This window comes from Tamandua tetradactyla, chromosome 1 (genome assembly GCF_023851605.1).
Source record: "Tamandua tetradactyla isolate mTamTet1 chromosome 1, mTamTet1.pri, whole genome shotgun sequence".
Taxonomy (NCBI): Eukaryota; Metazoa; Chordata; class Mammalia; order Pilosa; family Myrmecophagidae; genus Tamandua; species Tamandua tetradactyla.
In genome coordinates this window covers 128,871,953-128,893,605 of record NC_135327.1, presented here as the reverse complement: position 1 = coordinate 128,893,605, position 21,653 = coordinate 128,871,953, and the positions used below count along the sequence as shown (strand labels likewise).

At 36.6% G+C, this 21,653-nt stretch overlaps 1 protein-coding gene across 13 annotated transcripts in view; it reads left to right on the top strand.

Moving 5' to 3' along the window:
• ADAM22 (ADAM metallopeptidase domain 22) overlaps positions 1-21,653 on the top strand; it is a 295,282-nt gene that overhangs the window by 29,404 nt on the left and 244,225 nt on the right. For all 13 annotated transcript variants that reach the window (XM_077144137.1, XM_077142422.1, XM_077138122.1 and 10 more), the window contains exon 3: positions 9,271-9,347. In XM_077144137.1, the coding sequence (XP_077000252.1) occupies positions 9,271-9,347 (77 nt within the window). The remainder of the gene's footprint in view (positions 1-9,270; positions 9,348-21,653) is intronic.

Sequence of the window (21,653 nt, the reverse complement as noted above, 5' to 3'; positions counted from 1 at the left end):
AGTTTTGTTAGCTATTTAAGAGGGAATATAAAATGGTTGAGCATTGGAATAGATTACAAATGGAGGTTGTGGAACTATCTCAAGAACTTATAAAATAGGTGTAACGAATCATTTTAAAAGCAGTTTATGGTATATATTTGTTTCCTCACAGGCAGGGACAAATCCCATCTCATTGAGATTCCTTAAAGCTTGGAGTTTCATTCTTCTTTCTCCTGTAGATGATGCATGTTTCAAGTCATTATAGTTCTATCAAGTTGGTCATCAAATGATGGCTGAATGAATGAACACTGAAACACAGGTCAGAATTTTTTAAGGAGACTCACGGAAAGGTATATGCTGGTAAGGAGCATACTCAATATAACAGTGATGGTGCATATAACTACAGGAGAACTAATAACAAAAATGATAAAGTAATTAGTTTAGTTATACAAAAGCAACCTTTTTTATGATTATTCTGATAACTGCTTCCCATTTTTGGCTAACTACAATCTGCAAAATGACTTTTGTTCATATTATTGTCATATTTGTTTAAAATTCGTAAGTGAGCACATATTTGTGCCAAGTGAGGTGCTAAGCTTTGGGGTTTTGGAGGAACTTGGTACACAGGATTGAAAGTACTAGAAAGAACTAGGGTTTGAACCCAGGAGATTTGACTCCAAAACTTGGAGTCTTAGCCTATGTCCTCTGCAGCTTTTCCTAAGTAACTGGTTGCTTACTTGTTGACCTCTGTGGGGTCAACAGAGGGAAAAACAGTTGGATTATGTCTTCACAGACAATCAGTATCTGTAGGAGGGGTTGTATTTTCCTCAGAGTCCCCTGTGGTTTTCATGGAGTGCTGAGCATATAGTAGGGGTTCAGGACTTGCTGGTAATGGAGATGATGGAGCATGCTGATGGGATGGTTCAGAAGGCAGTTTCATGAGGATGCCAGCCTGGGGGACATTTCAGCCAGGAGACCTTAACAGGAGGCATCTTCCCAGAAATCTAGTAGGAGTAGTTAAGAACCACATTGTACATACTTCTTTGATATGAATAAGCTCTTCTAGGGTAGCATTTAATGAATTGAATGAAATATGACCTCTGTTTTTACTTTCTAAGTAAGCATTCACTCACCCTTGAGCAACAAAAGCAAAATCTATCATAAAACTGACAAGAAGAATGGCTTTGCCCAGCCTTTTTCCTATGTAAAAGAATCAGGATGTCTTCTGGGAATCCCTTCTTTATTTGTGAGATGTACAGAGGCCTCGTTTAAACTGCCCTAATTTGACCCCAATATGTAGACTTTATAACTAGAGAGTTGGTTTGTTTGACTTTGTATCCGGCATATCATATGTGTAAAGAACTGAATCATGCATTGAACATTCATGTGTGTACATGTGTGCTGCTATTCTAGGGTTGATAGTCTAAGCAGAGAGAGAAAATGAATGGCTCTAATCTACCTAGTGTCTCCAGAGCCCCAAATGATGGCTTCTTGTGGTTCTCTTGGTTCATTCTTTCTGTTTGCAACCTGTGGGGTCTTAATTCTGCAAGCCTTTCCCCTGGAATTGTTTCTATTAAGAGCTAAGTTCATGACAATGAAGAAGAGTAGAGACTAAGGGCTTTATTTCTTTTTTATATTCAGGCATGCAGTCATAGAATTAATTAGAATCTCCAAAGTTATTGTACTTTTAGAAACACTTATTTTTTATTTGTAGGAAGATATATTTCAGAGCTAAGGGATAGTTTGCATGTACCTCTGACTTTACGTTGTTAGACACTTAGTGTCTAGAAGACACGTCAATGTTTATGTATGTCCTAGCACCCTCATTTAAGGCAGCAGCGATTCCTTCTATTTAATGTTCTTCTGAGTTGGGTGCTCCAGCACTACAAATTTTGATTTATTCAAATGATAATTATTTTCCAGGTTTCATTTACCTATGACTTTTCCCCAACCCCAGTCCCCTTACCCCCACCATAAAGTATACACATACAACACACTGTCCAGTTGATAATGTGGCTTGATTTGTTGAATTTACTGCATCTCCTAGGGATGGTACTTGTCTCAAGATTTCCTACTTTCAGAGATGGTTTAGAGTTAGTGTATTTAAAGAAAGCATTTTACTTGTCTAAAGAAAGTGTTTTGTTCTAAGGAACTGGATGACAAAATTGATCATTTTATTGTCAAGGCTAACAGTGACTAGCTCCTATAAATAGTAGAAGTATAAGTAAAAATGATTTCCGGTGTCTTTCATTACCCTTATCCAACAGAATAATTGCACTTTTTGCTACCCTTTAGTTTTTTCCTTGTAACATGTGAAAAATGTAGTCATTTAATTTCTTTAGATTGAGATGTTTCTGCAGTTGGAATCCTAGAAAAATATTATAAGCCAGATGAATGTAATGCAGCATGAATAACACATACTCTTTTTAGGTATTTGTGTGTTTTCACGCAAACTTGCATCATGGACGGATTGTTTAAATGTTCCTTTAATGCTCCATTTAAGAGCATGGAGTTACCCTTTAGAGCAGCTAGGAGACTCCAATCAGTAGTATGTGAAAGCTCATCTGTTTAAGCATCTTGAGGGCAGATGTATGTCGTACTGATTCTCTGTGGTAGATCCTTGCTATGTTCTAACTTATGAGTACCCTGAAAATTTTGAGACATGTTTTCTCAGAGATAGCTGGTGGTCTGCGTATATGCTCTCTCTTACACACACACATGCACACACACACACACACACATGCACACACACAGAGTCTCCCTGCCCCCTCATTTCCCCTGTTTATTGTTGTGGTAATCAAAATAACTTGTGTATTATTCCACCTAATTTCCATTCTATCCCCTTAGGAAATCAAGATCTGAATTTTTGCAGGGGTTTTCGCCTCTAGATTTATCTTAGTTTGTGACTCAATAAAGAAAGCTTTTGGTAGTTGACTGTCAAGTTGCAGTGAAAAATCTCCTTTCCTTGGTCATGACATTGGAGACTTACTGCTTTATTTTTTTTTTAAAGCTGAAGTTTTACTCTTGAATATTTTGTTTAGATTATTTCTTGACTGTGTTCTTGAAAAACCTTTGGACAGTAGGATCTGTTAAAAGAAGGAATTCCTTTTTTTTAAAGTTTTATGTATATGCATGAGCAGAAAGTCCTCTAGACTCATATGGTTTTATTCTCTAGTTCTAGGAAGGAAAAAGCCCTTTTCCCACATGCAAATTTGTTTTTCAAAGAAAATGCTATGGGATTCTTATGTGCTAGCTAGTCATCACAAGATTCTGTTTGGGGATATTTCTGAAAACCTTGGAACTGGCCCTTCAGTGGAAGTGAGTCTTAATTATCAGACATCCCAAATTATCTACCTATTTATCTATCTTGTCTGTCTACCTATCAAGATGAAATCAAACAAGCAACCGAACAAACAGAAATTAGCATGCAACTGGGTGAAATAAATCTTGATATGAAGAACTCATCATTCTTAATTTTATTCTTTGGACTTGTCCTGCTTCTGATGTTGCCTCCAGGAGATATTGTGACCCAACTGGCAGAAATAAGCCTTATTTCTAGGCCTGCTTTTAAAATTACCTGATTCAGAGCTGACCGACTAGCTATTCATTTGAGAATGTAATGGCTTAACCTCTTACTCGTTTTCTCTCTTCTGTTCTTTTGTCCTGTTTTTTATGCATCTTTCAGTAGTTACATTAATCTTTGCAGCAAGCTTTTATATTATTGTTTAACATGAGCAAAAATTATTGAAATGTTTTTCTCATAGCATCCTATAATTATGACTATTTTAAATTCACATATAGGCGAAACATGGGGAGACTTAGTAACTCCACCATAAATCAAATGTCAGGTCAGTAGTGACTATGGGAAGAGCTGACATCTCTCTCTGGTCTTACCTAAAAAGTACTGGTTTCCCAAGCTTGATTAATTTGCGGGGTTTTGTCTGCTGATTTTGTTGCATCCAAATGCTAGGGATCCCTGAACTCAAATTTAAATACAGCTCAATATAACTAAATGTTGTATTGTTTTTAGGCAACCTAGGATCATAAAATCTGCTGTGACTTTCAGGATTATGTGAATACATTTTCTTGTTCAGGATTTAAATTGAAGGCCTAGTAATGGATGGTTAATGGCCAAGATGATGGAGAGACTGATTTATCAGAAGATAGTTGGAGCATAAATAGGTAATGAGGCTGTCTGACTTCCTGAATGGAGATGAAAAATGGAAACTGATGCCAGAGTCCACTGCCCTGCAGACAGAGGGAGCAGGGGCTCTCTCTACCTTTGACTTGTTGTAGCAGTGACCACTGGAGAGAAGGACTCTTGGGAGCCCATGAATCTCAGGATCCAGGGCTTTCAGTGCTTTCAGAACTGAAAAGTCAGCAAAGCAAATTCAGGGAATGTCTAATAAGACCTATGTTCTTTTATGGCATGTATGGCTTCAGGTGGAGGGTTCCTGTACACTGAAATCCTGAAGGACATGACCTCTGCCCCAAGTACATCCCCAAATAAGGGCAACAGTAAGTGGAAGACCCAGAATTCCAACCCAAATCTGCCTGGCTCTAAAACTTGTACTGTTTTGTTTTATTTCATTTTGTTTTAAAATATCCTTCTGCCAGGCACTATTCTAATTCTAGTAATACTAAATACATGAAGTTGGAGTTCAAGAACAGTTTGGTTAAATAAAATGTGTAAATTAGATGCAATATATGGGACAGCTTATGAAAACTATAGAAATTACTGAATTGACCAGATGTTAAAAAGGAGAGGTGGTTTTTTTTTGGTTTGTTTTTTCGCATGGGCAGGCTCGGGAAATCAAACCCAGGTTTCCAGCACAGCAGGCGAGAACTCTGCCACTGAGCCACTGTTTGCGCACCCAGAGAGAGGTTTTTAACATAGACATATAGATATAAAATTATGACTAGAAAACATTAATGTTTTTACATGAACCATGTTAATTTATATATTAGGTAGACCTATGTGGGAAGAATCTTCTTTTAACAAATGCCATTATAATACAGTTCATAAAATTAGTTCCATATCCTACCTTACTGGCCACAGAAGAACTCTTGGTAGTGTAGCCAGAACTAATTCTAGAGTGAGGAATTTTAATCTTGTTTAGCAGATATGCAGTATCAGTCTCCTTTAGCTCTTTTGCCAGTTCAACTAAGGCAATGGCATAAACATAGTGAAGTTATGGTGATTTTTCAGTTACCTTTTTTGGTGTAAAAAAAGGGATCATATATACAAGTGACACTTCTGTATTAGCATTTGTTTTGTGTTAACTCAAGGTTCAAGGAAGACTTTTTTTTTTAAACTCATTTGAAGGAATCAAATGGCAAAGGAGTTTTTAGAATACAGAGTAGCTAAAGATTCTGTTCTGTGCAATAAAGACTTCCTTTAAAGTTAATTAATTTCACATTTTTTGTGCTGCAGAATACCATTTGATTGGTAATGCTCTCATTACTTTGATGTTGATTGATTTATTATTCGTATTGGACCTTATTAAAAACCCAAACTGCCTTACCTTTTTCATTGTGTCAAAGTTCTGATTCTACTTTGTATGTTTTAGTGTAAACCTTGCTTTAAAAAATTGTTATTACTAAGAGAATCTTGAGAAGCCCATTCATATTTGTTCTTTGAGACGTATTGTTTAGCCCTGGTTCATTAGCTCTTGAAGGTGTAAGGAGAAAGGACAGGCTGCCAAGAATAAAATGCATAAGGAAGTTGGGAATTATATTAACTTCATGTTTAAATTTTAGCAATTGCCTATGAATAATAAGCAGGCCTCAATCTGGGGATTGTATCGGGTTCTTCTGGTCCTAAAATCCTATGATTCATTCTTGAAATTTGAAATTAAAATTATCCTTATGTAATTATATTGATTTATTAAGAGTTCTTACCATCTGGAGAATTATTTTATATTTTTGCAGTTTTCTCCCTCAGTCTTTTGTTTCATAGCTTCTATAAATGCCTGTCTTGATCCTTAAACACACACACACACTTTACCAATCCATCTAATACTTTATCATATATGTAATTTTTTTCCTTAAAGATAGAGATCCACTTATATATTTAACCAAATTCTCAGTTTATAAAGTTGTAATCAAGTTGGCCTTAGAACATGTACTGTTGAAAGATGTGGTAATGATCCTCCTGGCTTTTCAGGTGAAAACACATCAGAATTCTAAAGATTGCTTTTCATGTTTTGATTTTCTTTTCATATGCTCACTCTAAAAGTGCACTTATTATAATAATTACTCATTAGACTCCTGTAAACCTGCAAGCACTTCCAAGCTGCAGAGTGAAAGCAAAGGGTTGGTGCATGATGGAAAAGAATCTGTCAGGAGGTGAGATGCCTACTCTGCCACCAAACAGTAAGACTTTGAAAGTGATATTTGCTCACCCTGACCTCAGTTTCCTTATTTTTTAAGCTGAGAGTGTCATACTGCATGAGCATTAGGTGTCCTGCCAATGTGAATCTTCAACTTTTTTAGACATTTTCTTTGGCAATACATGTCAGGCCCCTCCTCCTCAATTTTTTCTAGTTACCTAGGTCTTCACTCAGATGCCCCCTCCTCAGAGAGACCTTCTGGGTCCACCTTAGAACCCCTTACACCCTGGTTTTTCCCACCAGCATTACCCTGTTTTATTAAATTTGAAAATAGTGTGTGTATTTTCTAAATTTGTTTTATTTAATTGTTTATCTTCTGTCTTCCTCTACTAGAAAAGAGATCCACTTCAGCAGAAACGTGGTCAGTTTTCTACACCACATGTTTACCAAATCTAAATAGACCTCAGCATTTGTTGGATCTCAGTATATGCTTGTTGAATGAACCAATTTGTATACAGTATGAGGATCCTGCCTTACATTAAAACTGTGTTTACATTCTCCTGTTCTTATTATTATCAATAATGCAAACATTATTTACTAAACAGCAGTTAAACATTCTGCCATAGATTTTATTTTGGATTTAAGTATAGAGATTTCTCTGTGGGACATGGCTAAGATCAATAAAACACAGATGTAAGACAGAGCTACAGGAAAAATAAAATATAAGAATTAGAATTAATGCACACAGAAATACCTTGCCAAAATAGAAGGGTGCTATTACCTTGATAAAATCAATAATAGTGATACCAAGATAATATGTGGCACTTGCTCAGTATTAATATTTCTAATTCAAAGAAGACTGAATAAGATCTATAATGTGATATAAATGCCAAGAGAGAATGGAGGAGGGAGAGGTGCATTTTAACTGAGATATCAATTCTGGTAAGCAAAGCTTTCCTTACTCAGGCTGTTCCCATAAATGTTTTTTAGCACTTCAGGAAACTCAGAATGCTTAGGCAAAGGGAGGAATCTCATTTATTGATCCAGCATTAAGAAAGATCCTGATGAAGCCCTGATCTTTCAATAAGAGGTTCCCCTTAGTTAAGTTATGCATCCAGGTGATTGAAAAATAACCCTCAAGTGAATCAGTCAATCAGGCAATATAATTGAATACCTGTTTCTGTTTAGTACTGAGGCCCTAACGAGGTACTGTGTAGTGTGGAGGAGGAGAGGGGAGGGTGAAAGCAGTTGGGAAGGTTTCATGGAAGAGGAAGAACTTAATTTGAGTTTTGAAAGATGGGTAGGGCCATTTCTGAGAAACAGCCTCTGTGAAGATCACTAGCCAAGGGTTTGGTTCAGAAAAGCACTCAGCAAAAGCGATGAAAGAAAGCCACAGAGAGTCAGAGTGAACATAGCTTGTTGAATTAAAGATTAGAAGAGTGAACTGAGTGTGAGGGTGTGAGGATGGGTGTTTGCGGACTTGTGTACCATCATGCCTGGGATGAGGGAGGTAATTATGGAGGGTCTCGAAATCCAGGTAGAGAAGTTTGAATTTGATATTGTAGAAAATGTGGGGTTTACACCTGATATTTTTGTAGGGCGGCAACTGAAGAAATATTTGTGGCATATGTGGAAATTGAGAGTAAGGTGTGGCTCCAAGAACTGTCACAAAGAAAAAAAGAAACCAGAGTTTGATGATGGCCTGGGTGTTAATTGAGAAGAGTGAGAAATTAAAGCTGAATGGTTAATAAGGCCCTCAGGTATCCAGATAGTTCTTCATCCGTGGGATATTTTATCAGGATTAGAATGTGTTAGGAACTGAGGTATAGCACTCTCCCACCCATACTTATTTTGAAGCTTTGAAAACAGATGCGTTATCCTTCCTTTTCAGAAAGCTTTGCAGCTCTTAATTAAGCTCTTTCTTTTCACCTGCTATCCTGGCTTACTGTATATAAAATCTCAGGGATGATTGAGGTGGCTTTTGTGCCCCACAGTATCCAAGGGGGTCTGTTCCTGTGCTGTGCTGGTCCCGAGAGAACAGCAGCACCATCTACTTCACATGCCACATTAATGCAGTTGCTCAGGTTGTTTCTGCCCCTGAAATAATGCTTGCTATTTTTTCCTCTTTGGAGGAATTACACATATTTATTTTAGAAAGTTTGGGTGCTATGGAAACATTGAAATAATTCACGGTTCAACTGTTTAGACATAGCTACTGTTATTTATTGAGGCATCAAATGGAATAGACAGTTCTGCTTCCTCTTTTCTTTTCACTTAGTGCACATGATTGTTCAATATGTTAATGTTATTGGCAATACCATGTTTTTCAGTTTCAAGTCCCTTATGATTCACTCTGAGAGTTTCTAGATTGTCAGAGGAAATAGTTGTTTTTCTTTTTCTGAAAAAAGCAAATGTAGGGAGGTTCAATTCTGTTCTTAGGAAATCTCCATGAAATTAGGTTTGTTAAATTAGAACTTAATCTTATTTTTTTTGGGTGCATGATTTAAATATTATTTTAAAGGTACCTTTTCCCGATATGATGACAAAGTTTTTAAAGATATTTGGTTATCTTGCTTCTAAATGATCACATTGACCATATTATTACTCTTGAATTACACCTATGTTCCTTTTTCTTTCTTTTTTAATATACAAAGCTTAATTTTAAAGGGGCCAGTCATTTAATATAGAATAAGGTAAATGAAGTACAGTCTTCTCAGAAATGGATTGTTCAACCTCTTGAGATAAACAAGAAAGTTTAAACTTGTCCTCCTTTATTGGGTGGTAATTTACTTGTTAAAGGCTTGGCTTCAAAAGGGACAAATTTTACTTTGACATGTTTTTATTTATTCTCCACATTGAATTGATTTTTGATGCCGTGAACCTTTTAAAATGATCATATGAAATACCCTATTGTTTGATTGCTATGGTTGAATCCCTTTTTATCTTTTTGATATTGCAGTTGACCCATGTTGACCAGGCAAGCTTCCAGGTTGATGCCTTTGGAACGTCATTCATTCTTGATGTCATGTTAAACCAGTAAGTGTTTATTGAGCTGCACTCACTTTTGTCAGATACACATTGAATCCACTTTCTTATCCTTTTTTAAAATTTTATTTTCTTATTATATTTTACTTCATATTTCTATACCATTGAAATACTAAAGCTATCGTATTAGTTAGGGTCCTCTTGGGAGACAGAACTAACAGGAGACATCTGTAGATGTGAGGTTTTATAAAAGTGTCTTACACAACTGTGGGGATGCACAAGTCCAGATTTCATAGGGCAGGCTGCAACCTGGCAACAGTGATGAAGGTGATGAATTCCCAGGAGAGGCTGGCTCACTGAAGTAGATGAAAGTTCTCTCTTCTGCATATGAAAGTTGTCACCTCTCCCTTAAATGTTGTAAACTGACTGGATTAAATGCAGCTGATTGGATTAACTCATTGTTGAAGATGTTTCCCTTAGTTGATCATAGATATAATCAGCCACAGAAACAATCAACTGACTGATGGTTTAAGTCCACAAAATACCCTCACAGTAATGGTTAGGCTAGTGCTTCCCTGACCAGACCACTGGGCACCATCACCAGGCCAAGTTGACACATGAAACTATCACAGCTATGATGTCTACTGACTACAAGTTATGAAGTTTGGTAAATAATTGAAAATATGTAACTATTTTAAATTGAACAGCTGTAACAGGTATAAGAATATAAATATGTCACATAAGTTTCTCAATAATAATAATTATGAAAATAATACTTTGGGTTTTAAAGCATATTTCTTAAGAACAGCAGAATGGAGAAGGTTATCATTTTTGCTTAATAATTCAGAGAACTGGCTTCATGATGAGTAATTCCAAATAATTCCTTGTTTCCACTAGATGTTTTGATTTAGGAGTAGATTTCTGTGAGTCTTAGGATTCTGGGATTGTTCTGTAAATACAATAAAACTTTGGAATAGTTGTCTACCTAGAAGGCATGGAAATGAATCTTAAAATTTTAGCATTTAATCTTTTGTCTTTAGTTAATGCGGTATTTAATAGGTGTTCCTGGATATTCAGTTGTTTTCTATTCACATTTTTTCTTTTAAAAAGGTTTCTGTCTCATTTCCTATCATGGGCAAGTAATGAGAGTCCAGGGCTCTGGTAGACCAGAGTTCCTGAGCTGAACAGAGTTGGCTCACTGCTTTGCTGGAAGCAGCTATGCAACAGCTCAGGACGACCAGATGGGCAGAAAGGAAGACTGAAAACGAGAAATGAAGCCTCCATTGTCTACACTGAGGAACCAGCTAGATTAAAAACCATTAGTTTTTTTTTAAAAAAGGTATGCTATACAGTATAGTAACCACTAGCCATATGTAGCTGTATAAATATGTAATTAACGTAAATAAAATAAAAAATTCAGTTGCTCAGTTGCCCTAGCTGTATTTCAAGTAACTAGCAGCCATGTGTGCCTATTGTGTCCTTTTTTGGACAAGGCTGAACCTTTGCATCATTGTAGAAAGTTCTGTTGGACAGTGCTGATTTTGAGATTTCTTTTAGGAAAGTATCACACATAAGTTGTTAGATTCCTGAGCTAAGTCAGTCGGTGTTCAGAAACCTGAATCTTCTCTTTAGATTTCATTCCATATTCAATCAATTAAAGTAAAGATTAATTTTACTAGTGTCCTAAATTTTATGGAACTTATTTACAAAGTTGTGTTAATACCATTTTTAATATGTCAGTGGTTAAGTCATGTATTAGTTAATTTCTTTTTTAACTAATTAAACTGTTTAATAAAAATATATTTTATAAGGAATTCCTCCCCACCACATCCCCCACATTTTTGCAGTTCATAAACAGTTTAAATACTAAAAAACATTGTTAGATGGAAATTGGCTATTTGTTTCTATTTTGATCATGTGTATTTTTGAAATGTAACAATTTGAAATTATATTATACTCATTAAAATATTATGTCTCATTTTAGTTTTTCTTAAATATCCATATTGTAAGCAGTTTTAAAAAAACCTTTATATTAGAATGCAGGCTTCTTAGAAAAAATGTAAGGAAAAAACCTTATATAATTTCCCCACTCTGAGGCTGATTGTTCTATTAAATGTTAACCCTTTCTATCCTCACTCTCCCCCTCTTCATTCACTACCTGTTCCCCTTCCCCTGCTTTATTTTTAAATGACATTCATCACAATTTGATATATACAGGTTGAGTTACATGAACTGCCATATTTTGCAGGTCAGAAAGTTCGGCTATCTATAATATTATATGGCCAGCTAATAGTCGATATTTTAATTATTTTGCTTACTGTCTTTTTCCTCACAATATAAGCTCTTTGAGGGCAGAGATTTTCTTTCCTTCACTGCTATATCTCTAGTTTAGAATAGATGCTAAATTCCAGGATGGGAAATTCTATACACTTAGAATCCAGAAGCCAGAATTAGCCGAGAGACAGTGAAGAGATGACTGGATGAGGCTGGAGGTAATCAGTTGGAGAAGAGCAAAGCAGAAAAAAAGAAAAAGAGGATAAGTGTTTGGTACTAGATTCTGATAGCTGAGCCTGTGCATCTAGGTGTGATTGGAAAGCTAGATTCCTAGGTATTTCTTCAGTGACTCTTCCCTATCCCTCCTTTAAACCATTGTTCCACTTGGATACCCCCATTTTCTGGTTCCTAACATTTGTAACTCCTTTAATTTTCAGTATTCAAACAAAGAAGGGATATTTATTTATGTCCATTCTGCCCAACCCACCTCACTTCCTTGGAGAAATCTGAGCCCAGAAACTTTCTGTTCTGAAGAAGGAATGCATATGGCCACCTTTATTAGAGCATGAAGCTTGAAACATTGAAGGTGAAGCATAATTTCTTTTGAATATTAGAAGGAATTTCTATTGGGCATTTTTCTTATTATTGTGATGGAAATTTGAAATTGTAAGATATACAAAGGATAAAATAATAAATGAAGCATAAATGAAGATTGCCTGGGCTGAAAATACATGCAGAGTCCTTATCTTTCACCTGGAATCTATCTTAACAGAGGTGGCAGGTAGCTGTGTTTCTTTTTGTTGTAACAGGTATGATAACTTGATATATAGATTATGTAGAACATTTTTCTTATTTTTATGTAGAACATTTTTCATAGTTTACATATTGTCTTGTGGTTCTGTTTGTTACAGAGCAGGGAGGTGAAAAATCAAGTATGCTTTCTTTTAACTTTTTATTGTGAAATACTTTCAAAGTTACAGGATAGTTATAAGAACACTTCAGATCCATACAGAGAACTCCCAAATATCCTGTTTTGGCTTGCTAAAGTTGCCAGAATGCAATATGCCAGAAATGGATTGGCTTTTACAAAGGGGATTTATTAGGTTACAAATTTACAGTTCTGAGGCCATGAAAATGTCCAAATTAAGGCAACAACAAGATGATTCCTGGAATTTGAAAAAGGCTGCTGGCATTAGAACACCTCTTTCAGCTGGGAAGGCATGTGGCTGGTGTCTGCTGGTCCTTGCTCCTGGTTTGTTGCTTTCAGCTTCTGATTCTACTGGCTTTCTGTGTCTTACAGCTTTTCTGTTAGCATCTCTGGGGTGTTTTTCTCTCTAGGTGTCTGTTCTTCTCCAGGGTAAAATACACTAGTTTTCATCTCTTAGTTTAATATCTCCCAATGCATTTTCTGTCTCCAAGGACCTGTGCTTTCTCCAAAATGTCTCCTTCATAAAGGACTCCAGTAAGTGGATCGAGACCCGTCTTGAATGGGCAGGGATCACATCTCCATGGGAACAACATAATCAAAAAGTCCTACTCACTCCCTGGCAAAGTGGGATATGACTCCCAGAGATGAGTCTGGCTTTGGCAAGGTGGAATCCACAAAGGAATGCCTGCCTTCCTAACCAGGAGAGAAAGAAGAATTGTAACAAAAAAGTATCTAACAGTGGCTGAGAGAGTTGGGAGGCTACCCTGGAGGCTACTCTTACCCGATCTTCAGCTAGATATTGCTATTTATCATGGGTTGTCAAGCCCCAACCAAAATCATTCCTGCCACCCCAAAGAACATTCAGGGCTTTATCTAGGGTTCTAAAGGTTCCATGCACTATGATTACTTCCCGGAGACCTACAACCTCCAGGTGGGTTCCTAGGCCAGATAAATGCTGAAAGCCAGAGAGGCCAGCCTCTCCGAAACATTAACTAGTTCCATCTCCCTAACCCAAATTACTGACAGCCATTTCCAACATGAAAAAGTTAGAATGGGTGCAGCTCCAATACACCTAAAGATTGGAAAAAAGATTAAATGAGGATATGGAGTTATGACAGAGAAGATATTTAACTAATGAGTATGACTGTTGATTCATTATTTTGATATTTCTTTTAGTCTCCAGAGTCTTGGAGCAGCCAAAAGGAAAAACCTAATTTTTTACAACTGTAACCTATACCAAACTGAAATCTTTTCTGTAACTAATTGTTGCAGTGTGCTTTGAAATTTATTGCCTTTCTGTATATATGCAACTTTTCACAATAAATAAAAAGTTTCTACTCAGTAATAGGTCTGTCCCTGCAGTATTGGAGTAAAAGAACATGGCTTTTCTGGAGTACGTAATAGTTTCCAACCTGCACATACCCCTCCTGCCCAGATTCCAAGATCCATGAAGTTTAGCATTTTGCCACATTTGCCATATCATTCTGTATAGCCATCGATCTGTTTTCTGAACCCTTGAATATAGGTTGTATACATCATTCTCCTTGTATACTTATACTATCATGTAAATTTCCTAAGAACACCTTAAGTGTAGTTAAAAAGTTGAAGAAATTTAACATTGACATTTTTAACAGTCTATATTCCGCTTTTTCATATATCCCAATAATATCTCTTTGAGCCTTTTCTACTCTCTTGCAAGATCCCCATCCAGAATCATGTATTGCATTTAATTGTCATGATCTCTTTAGTTGCTTTTTCCATTCCTTCCCTTCCCTTCTCTTCCCTTTCCTTTCTTTCCTATTCCTTTTTCCAATTTTGGGAACACATATACAACAAACTTTCTGATGTCAGCCGTTCTGAAGCATACCATCCAGTGGGAGTAACTGCATTCTGGATATGGTAGTCCCTTCAACATTTTCTGTTACTAAAAGTTTTCCATCTACCCACACAGAAACTTACACCCATTATGTTTATGTTTTACCTCCCCATTCCCTGTTTTAGGTTACAAAATGTAGTATACCACAGATGGGTTGACTTTTACAATGGGGATTTATTAGCTTACACGTTTTCAGTTCTGAGGCTGTGAAAAATCTCTGACTTAAGACATCAACAAGGTGAAAGGTGCTCCCTGAAAACCAGTTACCAGCAATTCTCAGCTTCTCTTTCACATAGCCTGGCACATGGCGAGTCTGCTGGTCTTTCTCCGGTTTTGTTGCCTTCAGCTTCTGGGCTTCAGTGGCTTCCTCTCTCAGCTTCTATATGTGTCCTTTTTCTCAGCTTCTCTGGCTTTCTTGGCTTCTCTGGTGTTTCTCTCTTTTTGTGTGTGCCCTTTATCCTCTTATAAAGAATACTAGTAAGAGGATTAAAACCTACCTTGAAAGAGATGGCTGACATCTCAACTGAAACAACCTAATCTAAGGGTCCCACCCGTAATAGTACACTGACAAAAATAGATTAAAAGAAGATGATCTGGGCTGCATAACAGCTTGAAACTACCACTCTAACCTGTACTCCAATTTCTGTCTCTATGAGCTTGTATTTTCTCCCAGGTTTTCTTTGTAGTTACCATGGGGCTTATACTTAATATTCTAAATCTATAACAATCTTGTTTGCATTGATACCAACTGAAGTTCAATAATACACACAAAATAAGTTTCTCCCAACCTTTATGTAGTTCTTGTCACAACTTACTTGTTCATATATTATGAGTCCCAAACCATGCATTTATCAATACTTTTTTTATTTGGCATGGGCTCCAGGAATTGAACCCAGGTCTCCAGCATGGAACATGAGAATTCTGCCACTGAGCCACCATGGCACCACCCTTATCAATGCTTTTTATACATTTGTCTTTAGATCGTTTAGGAAGTAAAAAGTGGAGTTACAAACCAAAAATACAATATTACTGGCATTTATATATATATACCCTTGTTATTAGGCACACTGGGATATTTTATTACTTCATGCAGCTTTACTCTATTGTCCATTCCTTTCAACCTGCAAAACTCCTTTCTGTTGTAGAACTGGTCTGGTGGTTATAACCCCCCTCAGATTTTAATGGGACAGTTAATACCCCTCACTTGTTTTAACTTTTTTTATTGCATAGTATAACATATATACAAAGCAAAGAAATAAAAAAGCAGTAGTTTTCAAAGTACTCTTCAATAAGTGGTTATAGGACAGATTGCAGAGTTTGTCATGGGCTACCATATGGTCCTCTCATATTTTTCCTTCTAGCTGCTCCAGAATATAGGAGGCTAGAGGGCTAAAATACATCTTTATCATCACAATTGACTTTTTTCCCCTTCTTTTTTTTGTGAACAATAACATATATACAAAAAAAAATTAATTTCCAAGCTCAGCAACACAATTAGTTGTAGAACATATTTCAGACTTTGACATGGGTTATAATTTCACAATTTTAGATTTTTTCTTCTAGCTGCTCAAAAATACCGGAGACTAAAAGAGATATTGATTCAACATTCATATTTATTTGTTAAGTCCAATCTTCTATGTGTAATTCCACCATCACCTTTGATCTTTCCATACCTCTCATTAGGGTTATTTCCAATTCTAAATTTTTGAAATTGGAAGGATCTGTCACTAATATGGGGTAGGGAGATGGAATTATCTGATGTTCTGGAGAGTCTGGGCTATGTTTCAGGACTTATCTGGACCAGGGACCCATCTAGAGTTTGTAGGTTTCTGAAAAGTTATTCTAGTGCATGGAACCCTTGCGGAATCTTATAAATTGCCCTAGGTGTTCTTTAGGATTGGCTGGAATGGTCATGGTTGGGGGTTGCCTAAGAGTTGCTGCTGGAGGACCTCTGTTGTTGCTCAGATGTGGTCTCAGTCTCTCTAGACCCAGGTTATGGTAGATAGCAAGGTCTACCTGAAGCTTGTGTAAGGGCCACCTCCAGAGTAGCTCAACTAGTAGTAGTCTCAACTCTATTTGAACTCTCTGCCACTGATACTTTATTAATTATATTTCTTTTCCCCCTTTTGATCAGGATGGAATTGTTGTTCCCATGGTACCAGGTCTGGATTCATCCCTGGGAGTTATTTCCCACATCTCCAGGGAGAATTTCACCCCTGGATGTCTTGTCCCACAAAAGGGGGAGGGCAATGATTTCACTTGCAGAGTTGGGCTTAGAGAGACGGAGGCCACATCTGAGCAACAAAAAAGGTCCTCCAGAAGTAACTCTTAGGCATGTCTATAGGTAGTCTAAGCTTCTATGCTACCTACATAAGCTTCACAAGAGTAAGTCTCATGATTGAGGGCATGGCCTATTGATTTGGGTATCCCTACAGTTTGGCACAGTATCAGAGGATTCCCTGATGGTGAGGTTTAATAGTTCCATATTCTTTCTCCCCTCCCTCAGGGGCCTTTGCCAATACTTTTTGATAATCTGCTTAATATACTCTAGGATATTTCCAGGCATTCCAATAGTCTATCCAGGATTAAAGGACCTCTTTCTTATTCTGTTCTTCCTGTGTTTCAGTTCTTCAAATGAGCTGTACAGATAGGTTGAATTAGATTATGTACTACAGAAAATTTCAGTGCTAGATCAAATAAACCTTTCTTCCATTGGTCTCAAAGAGTATGTGTGGTTCTAGAATACAGGCACTGTCTTCCTTACCCCTATGTTCTGAATTACTTTAACCCCAACCTGTTTGGCTTCATTCTTAGCTCTGAATATCAGGTTATATATATAAAACAGTCTCTCAAAATCCAGAAATAATAATCACCACTCCGGACTTAGTGTGTCTGCTCTAAAAGCTTACAATCTAGGCCCCTGTTCTTATAAGCATTTTCTAAAGGTGACCATACCATTGTTGTTCTTTTGTTTCTGGCTTATTTTGTCTTACCAAATGTTGTACATGTTCATTCACGTCGTTGTATGCCTCACGACATTGTTTCTTTTTCTAGCAGCACAGTCTTCGTTCATAAGTATAGACCATCATTTGCCAATCTACTCCATCAGTGCATCCTACACCACCTGCATTCCTCAGGCATCATGTAGAGGGCCCAAAGTCCACAGTCCATCAACATTCTCAATTTTAGATAATTTCATTGTTCCCAAGAGACAGAAAACACACCCTCACCACATGGGAAATCTAAGCCTCTTAACTCTAGTCCCTCACCCCATTGTTTACCTCTGCTCTTGCTGTGGTAGTGCTGATGATTTACTTTTGAACATAGCTCATAGCATGCAATAGAGTTTTCCCCCTGTACCCTGGACTTAAACAGTCTTTATAGAAGAATCATATCTTGAAAGTAATTCTTACTAGAACTCATTCATATTTCTAGTGTGAATCATGGGACAAGTATGTCTATACAACCCCTTTCAATCTTTTTCATCTTCAATATAGTAATATTACTTCTGGAGCCACTAGAGAATCACCTTTGCTCCTGTTCCCTTCCTTACATTGGAATTCAACCTCACTAGCCAACAGTTGACCTATCTCTAGCTTCTATGTATCTCTAAGTCCCCTATATTCTATATTATAAGCCTCTGATTGTATGTTTATGCTGGTCATAAAAGTGGAATCATACAGTGTCTATCCGTTTGTGTCTGGCTAATTTTGCTCAGCATTATGTTCTCAAGGCTCATCTATCTTGTCATGTGCTTCAAGACATCATTTTGTCTTACTGCTATCGAATATTCCATCATATGTATATACCGTGTTTTATTGATCTGATTGTCTCTTTTTTTAATCATGAGAAACCATGGAAGCCAGAAGACAGTGAGCCAGAACATATTTAAAGACCTTAAAGAAAAAAAGAGTGTCAATCAAGTATTCTATATCTGGCAAAATTGTCATTTAAAAATGTATGAGAAATTAAAACAGTAAAAAATAGAGAAAAACCGTGAGAGTTCATTACCAGAAGACCTGTCTTACAAGAAATGGTAAAAGGAGTTCTTCAGGCTAAAATAAAAGGATAGTCGAAGCCTTAAGAAGAAATAGAGAACATTGGTAAAGTTAGCAACATAGTTAACTATAACTATAGTTATATCCACTCGTCTTTTGATGGGCATTTGGTTTGTTTCCATCTTTTGACAATTGTGAATGATGCTGCTATAAACATCGGTGTGCAAATGTCTGTTTCTGTTGTTGCTTTCAGGTCTTCTGGGTATATACCAAGTAGTGCTATTGCTGGGTCATAGGGCAACTTGATATTTAGTTTCCTAAGGAACTGCCAAACAGTCTTCCATAAGCACCATTATACATTCCCACCAGCAGTGCATAAGTGTCCCCGTTTCTCTACATCCTCTTCAGCATTTATGGTTTCCTGTTTGTTTAATAGCAGCCATTCTTATAGGTGTGAGGTGGTATCTCATTGTAGTCTTGATCTGCATTTCCCTCATAGCCAGTGAAAATGAGCGTCTCTTCATGTGCTTTTGAGCCATCTATATTTGCTCTTCAGAAAAATGCCTATTCATATCTTTAACCCATTTTATAATTGGGTTGTCTGATATGTGATTTCCAAATATTTTCTCCCATTAAGTTGGCTTTCTTCACCTTTTTGGCAAAGTCTTTTGAGGTACAGAAACATTTGATTTTGAGGACTTCCCATTTATCTGTTTTTTTTTTTGTTGCTTGTGCTTTGGGTGTAAAATTTAAGAAGTTACCTCCTATTAGGAGGTCTTGAAGATGTTTCCCTACATTTTCTTTTAGAAGCTTTATGGTGCTAGTTCTTATATTTAGATGTTTGATCCACTTTGAGTTAATTTTTGTGTAGTGTGTGAGATAGGGGTCCTCTTTCATTCTCTTGGCTATTGATATCCAGTTCTTCCATGCCCAATTATTTAAAAGAGTACTTTGTCCCAGTTCAGAGGATTTGGGGTCCTTGTCAAAAACCAGTTGACCATAGATTTGGTGGTCTATTTCTGTACTCTTGATTCTATTCCATTGGTCAATGCTCTGCCTTTGTGCCAGTACCATGCTGTTTTGACCACTGTGGCTTTATAATAGGTTTTAAAGTCAGGGAGTGTTAATCCTCCCACTTCGTTCTTTTTTTTTTAGGATGCTTTTAGCTATTTGGGTTCTCTTTCCCTTCCAGATGAATTTGGTAGTTAACTTTTCCAAATCTTCAAAGTAGGTTGTTGGAATTTTGATTGGTATTATGTTGAATCTGTAGATCAATTTGGGGAGAATTGACATCTTAACTATATTAGCCTTCCTATCCATGAGCAGGGAATGTCTTTCCACCTGTTTAGATCTCCTTTGATTTCTTTTAGCAATGCTATATAGTTTTCTGTGTACAAGTCCTTTATGTCCCTAGTTAAGTTCATTCCTAAGTATTTTATTCCTTTATTTGCCATTTTGAATGGAATTTTTTCCTTAACTGACTCCTCAGCTAGCTCATTGCTTATGTGTAGAAATGTTACTGATTTTTCCACGTTAATTTTATATCCTGCCACCTTGCTGGGTTTGTTTATTAGTTCAAGTAACTTTGCTGTGGATTTGTCAGGATCTTCCAAGTATAGTGTCATATTATCTGCAAATAATGAGTTTTACTTCTTCCTTCCAATTTGGATGCCTTTTATTTCCTTGTCCTGCCTGATTGGTCTGGCTAGAACATCTAGCACAGTGTTGAATAATAGTGGTGACAAATGTACCTCATCTTAGGGGGAAAGCTTTCAGTCTCTCCCCATTAAGTATGATGCTAGCTGTTGGTTTTTCATATATTCCCTTTATCATATTGAAGTAGTTACCTTTGATTCTTATCTTTTGGAGTGTTTTTATCAGAAAAGGATGCTGAATTTTGTCAAATGCTGTTTCAGCATCAATTGAGATGATTATTTGATTTCCCCCTTTCAGTTGTTAATGTGCTATATTACATTAATTGATTTTCTTGCATTGAACCATCCTTGCATCCCTAGTATACACCCCAGTTGGTCATGGTGTATAATTTCTTTAATGTTTTTTTGTAGTCAGTTTGCTAATATTTTATTGAGAATTTTTGCATCTATGTTCATTAGGGAGATTGGCCTCTAGTTTTTCTTTCTTATAGCATCTTTACACAGTTTTGATATTAAAATGATATTAGATTCATAAAATGAGTTAGATAGAGTTCCTTTTTCCTCAGGTTTTTTTGGAAAAGGTTGAGCTGGATTTGTGTTTGGAATGTTTGATAAAATCCCCCTGTTAAGCCATCTGGCCTTTGTGATTGGATTGTTGAGATCTTCTATTTCTTCCTGAGTCAGCTTAGTTGGTTTGTGTGTCTACAGGAATTTGTTCATTTCATCTATGTTGTCTAGTTTTTTGCTGTATAGTTTTTCATGGTATTTTCTTATGATTTCTTTTATTTCTTTAGGGTCTGTGCTAATGCACCCCTTCTTATTTCTGATTTTTTTAAATTTGCATCCTCTCTCTTTTTTCTTTGTCAGTCTTGCTAGTGGCCCATCAATTTTCTTGATTTTCTCAAAGAACCAACTTTTAGTTTTATTGATTCTTTCTATTGCTCTTTTGTTCTTCCATCCATTTGTGTCTGCCTTAATGTTTGTTATTTCTTGTCTCCTTTTTACCTTGGGGTTAATTTGCTATTCTTTCTCAAGTCCTCCAGGTGTACTGTTAAGTCCTTGATTTTTGCTCTTTATTGTTTTTTACTATAGGCATTTAGGGCAATAGATTTCCCTCTCAGCACAGCCTTTGCCACATCCCTTAAGTTCTGATAAGTTGTATTCTCATTTTCATTCATCTCCAGATAGCTACTGATTTCTCGAGCAATTTCTTCTTTGATCCACTGGTTGTTTAAGACTATGTTATTTAATCTCCATATATTTGTGAATGTTCTCAGTCTTTGGTGGTTATTGAGATCCAGTTTCATACCATTGTGATCAGAGAAAGTGCTTTGAATAATTTCAGTATTTTTAAATGTATAAAGACCTGTTTTGTGCCCCAGCATATGCTCTATCCTGGAGAATGTTCCTGGAGCACTAGAGAAGAATGTATAACCTTGTACTTTGGGGTGCAATGAAACCTATATATGGTTGTTAGGTTTAATTAGTTTATCAAGTTATTTAGCTTCTCTATTTCCTTGTTCGTCTTCTGTCTGGTTGTTCTATCTATAGAGCAGAGTGGTGTATTGAAGTCTTCTATTATTATTGAGACATCTATCACTCCCTTCAGTTTTACCAATGTCTGTC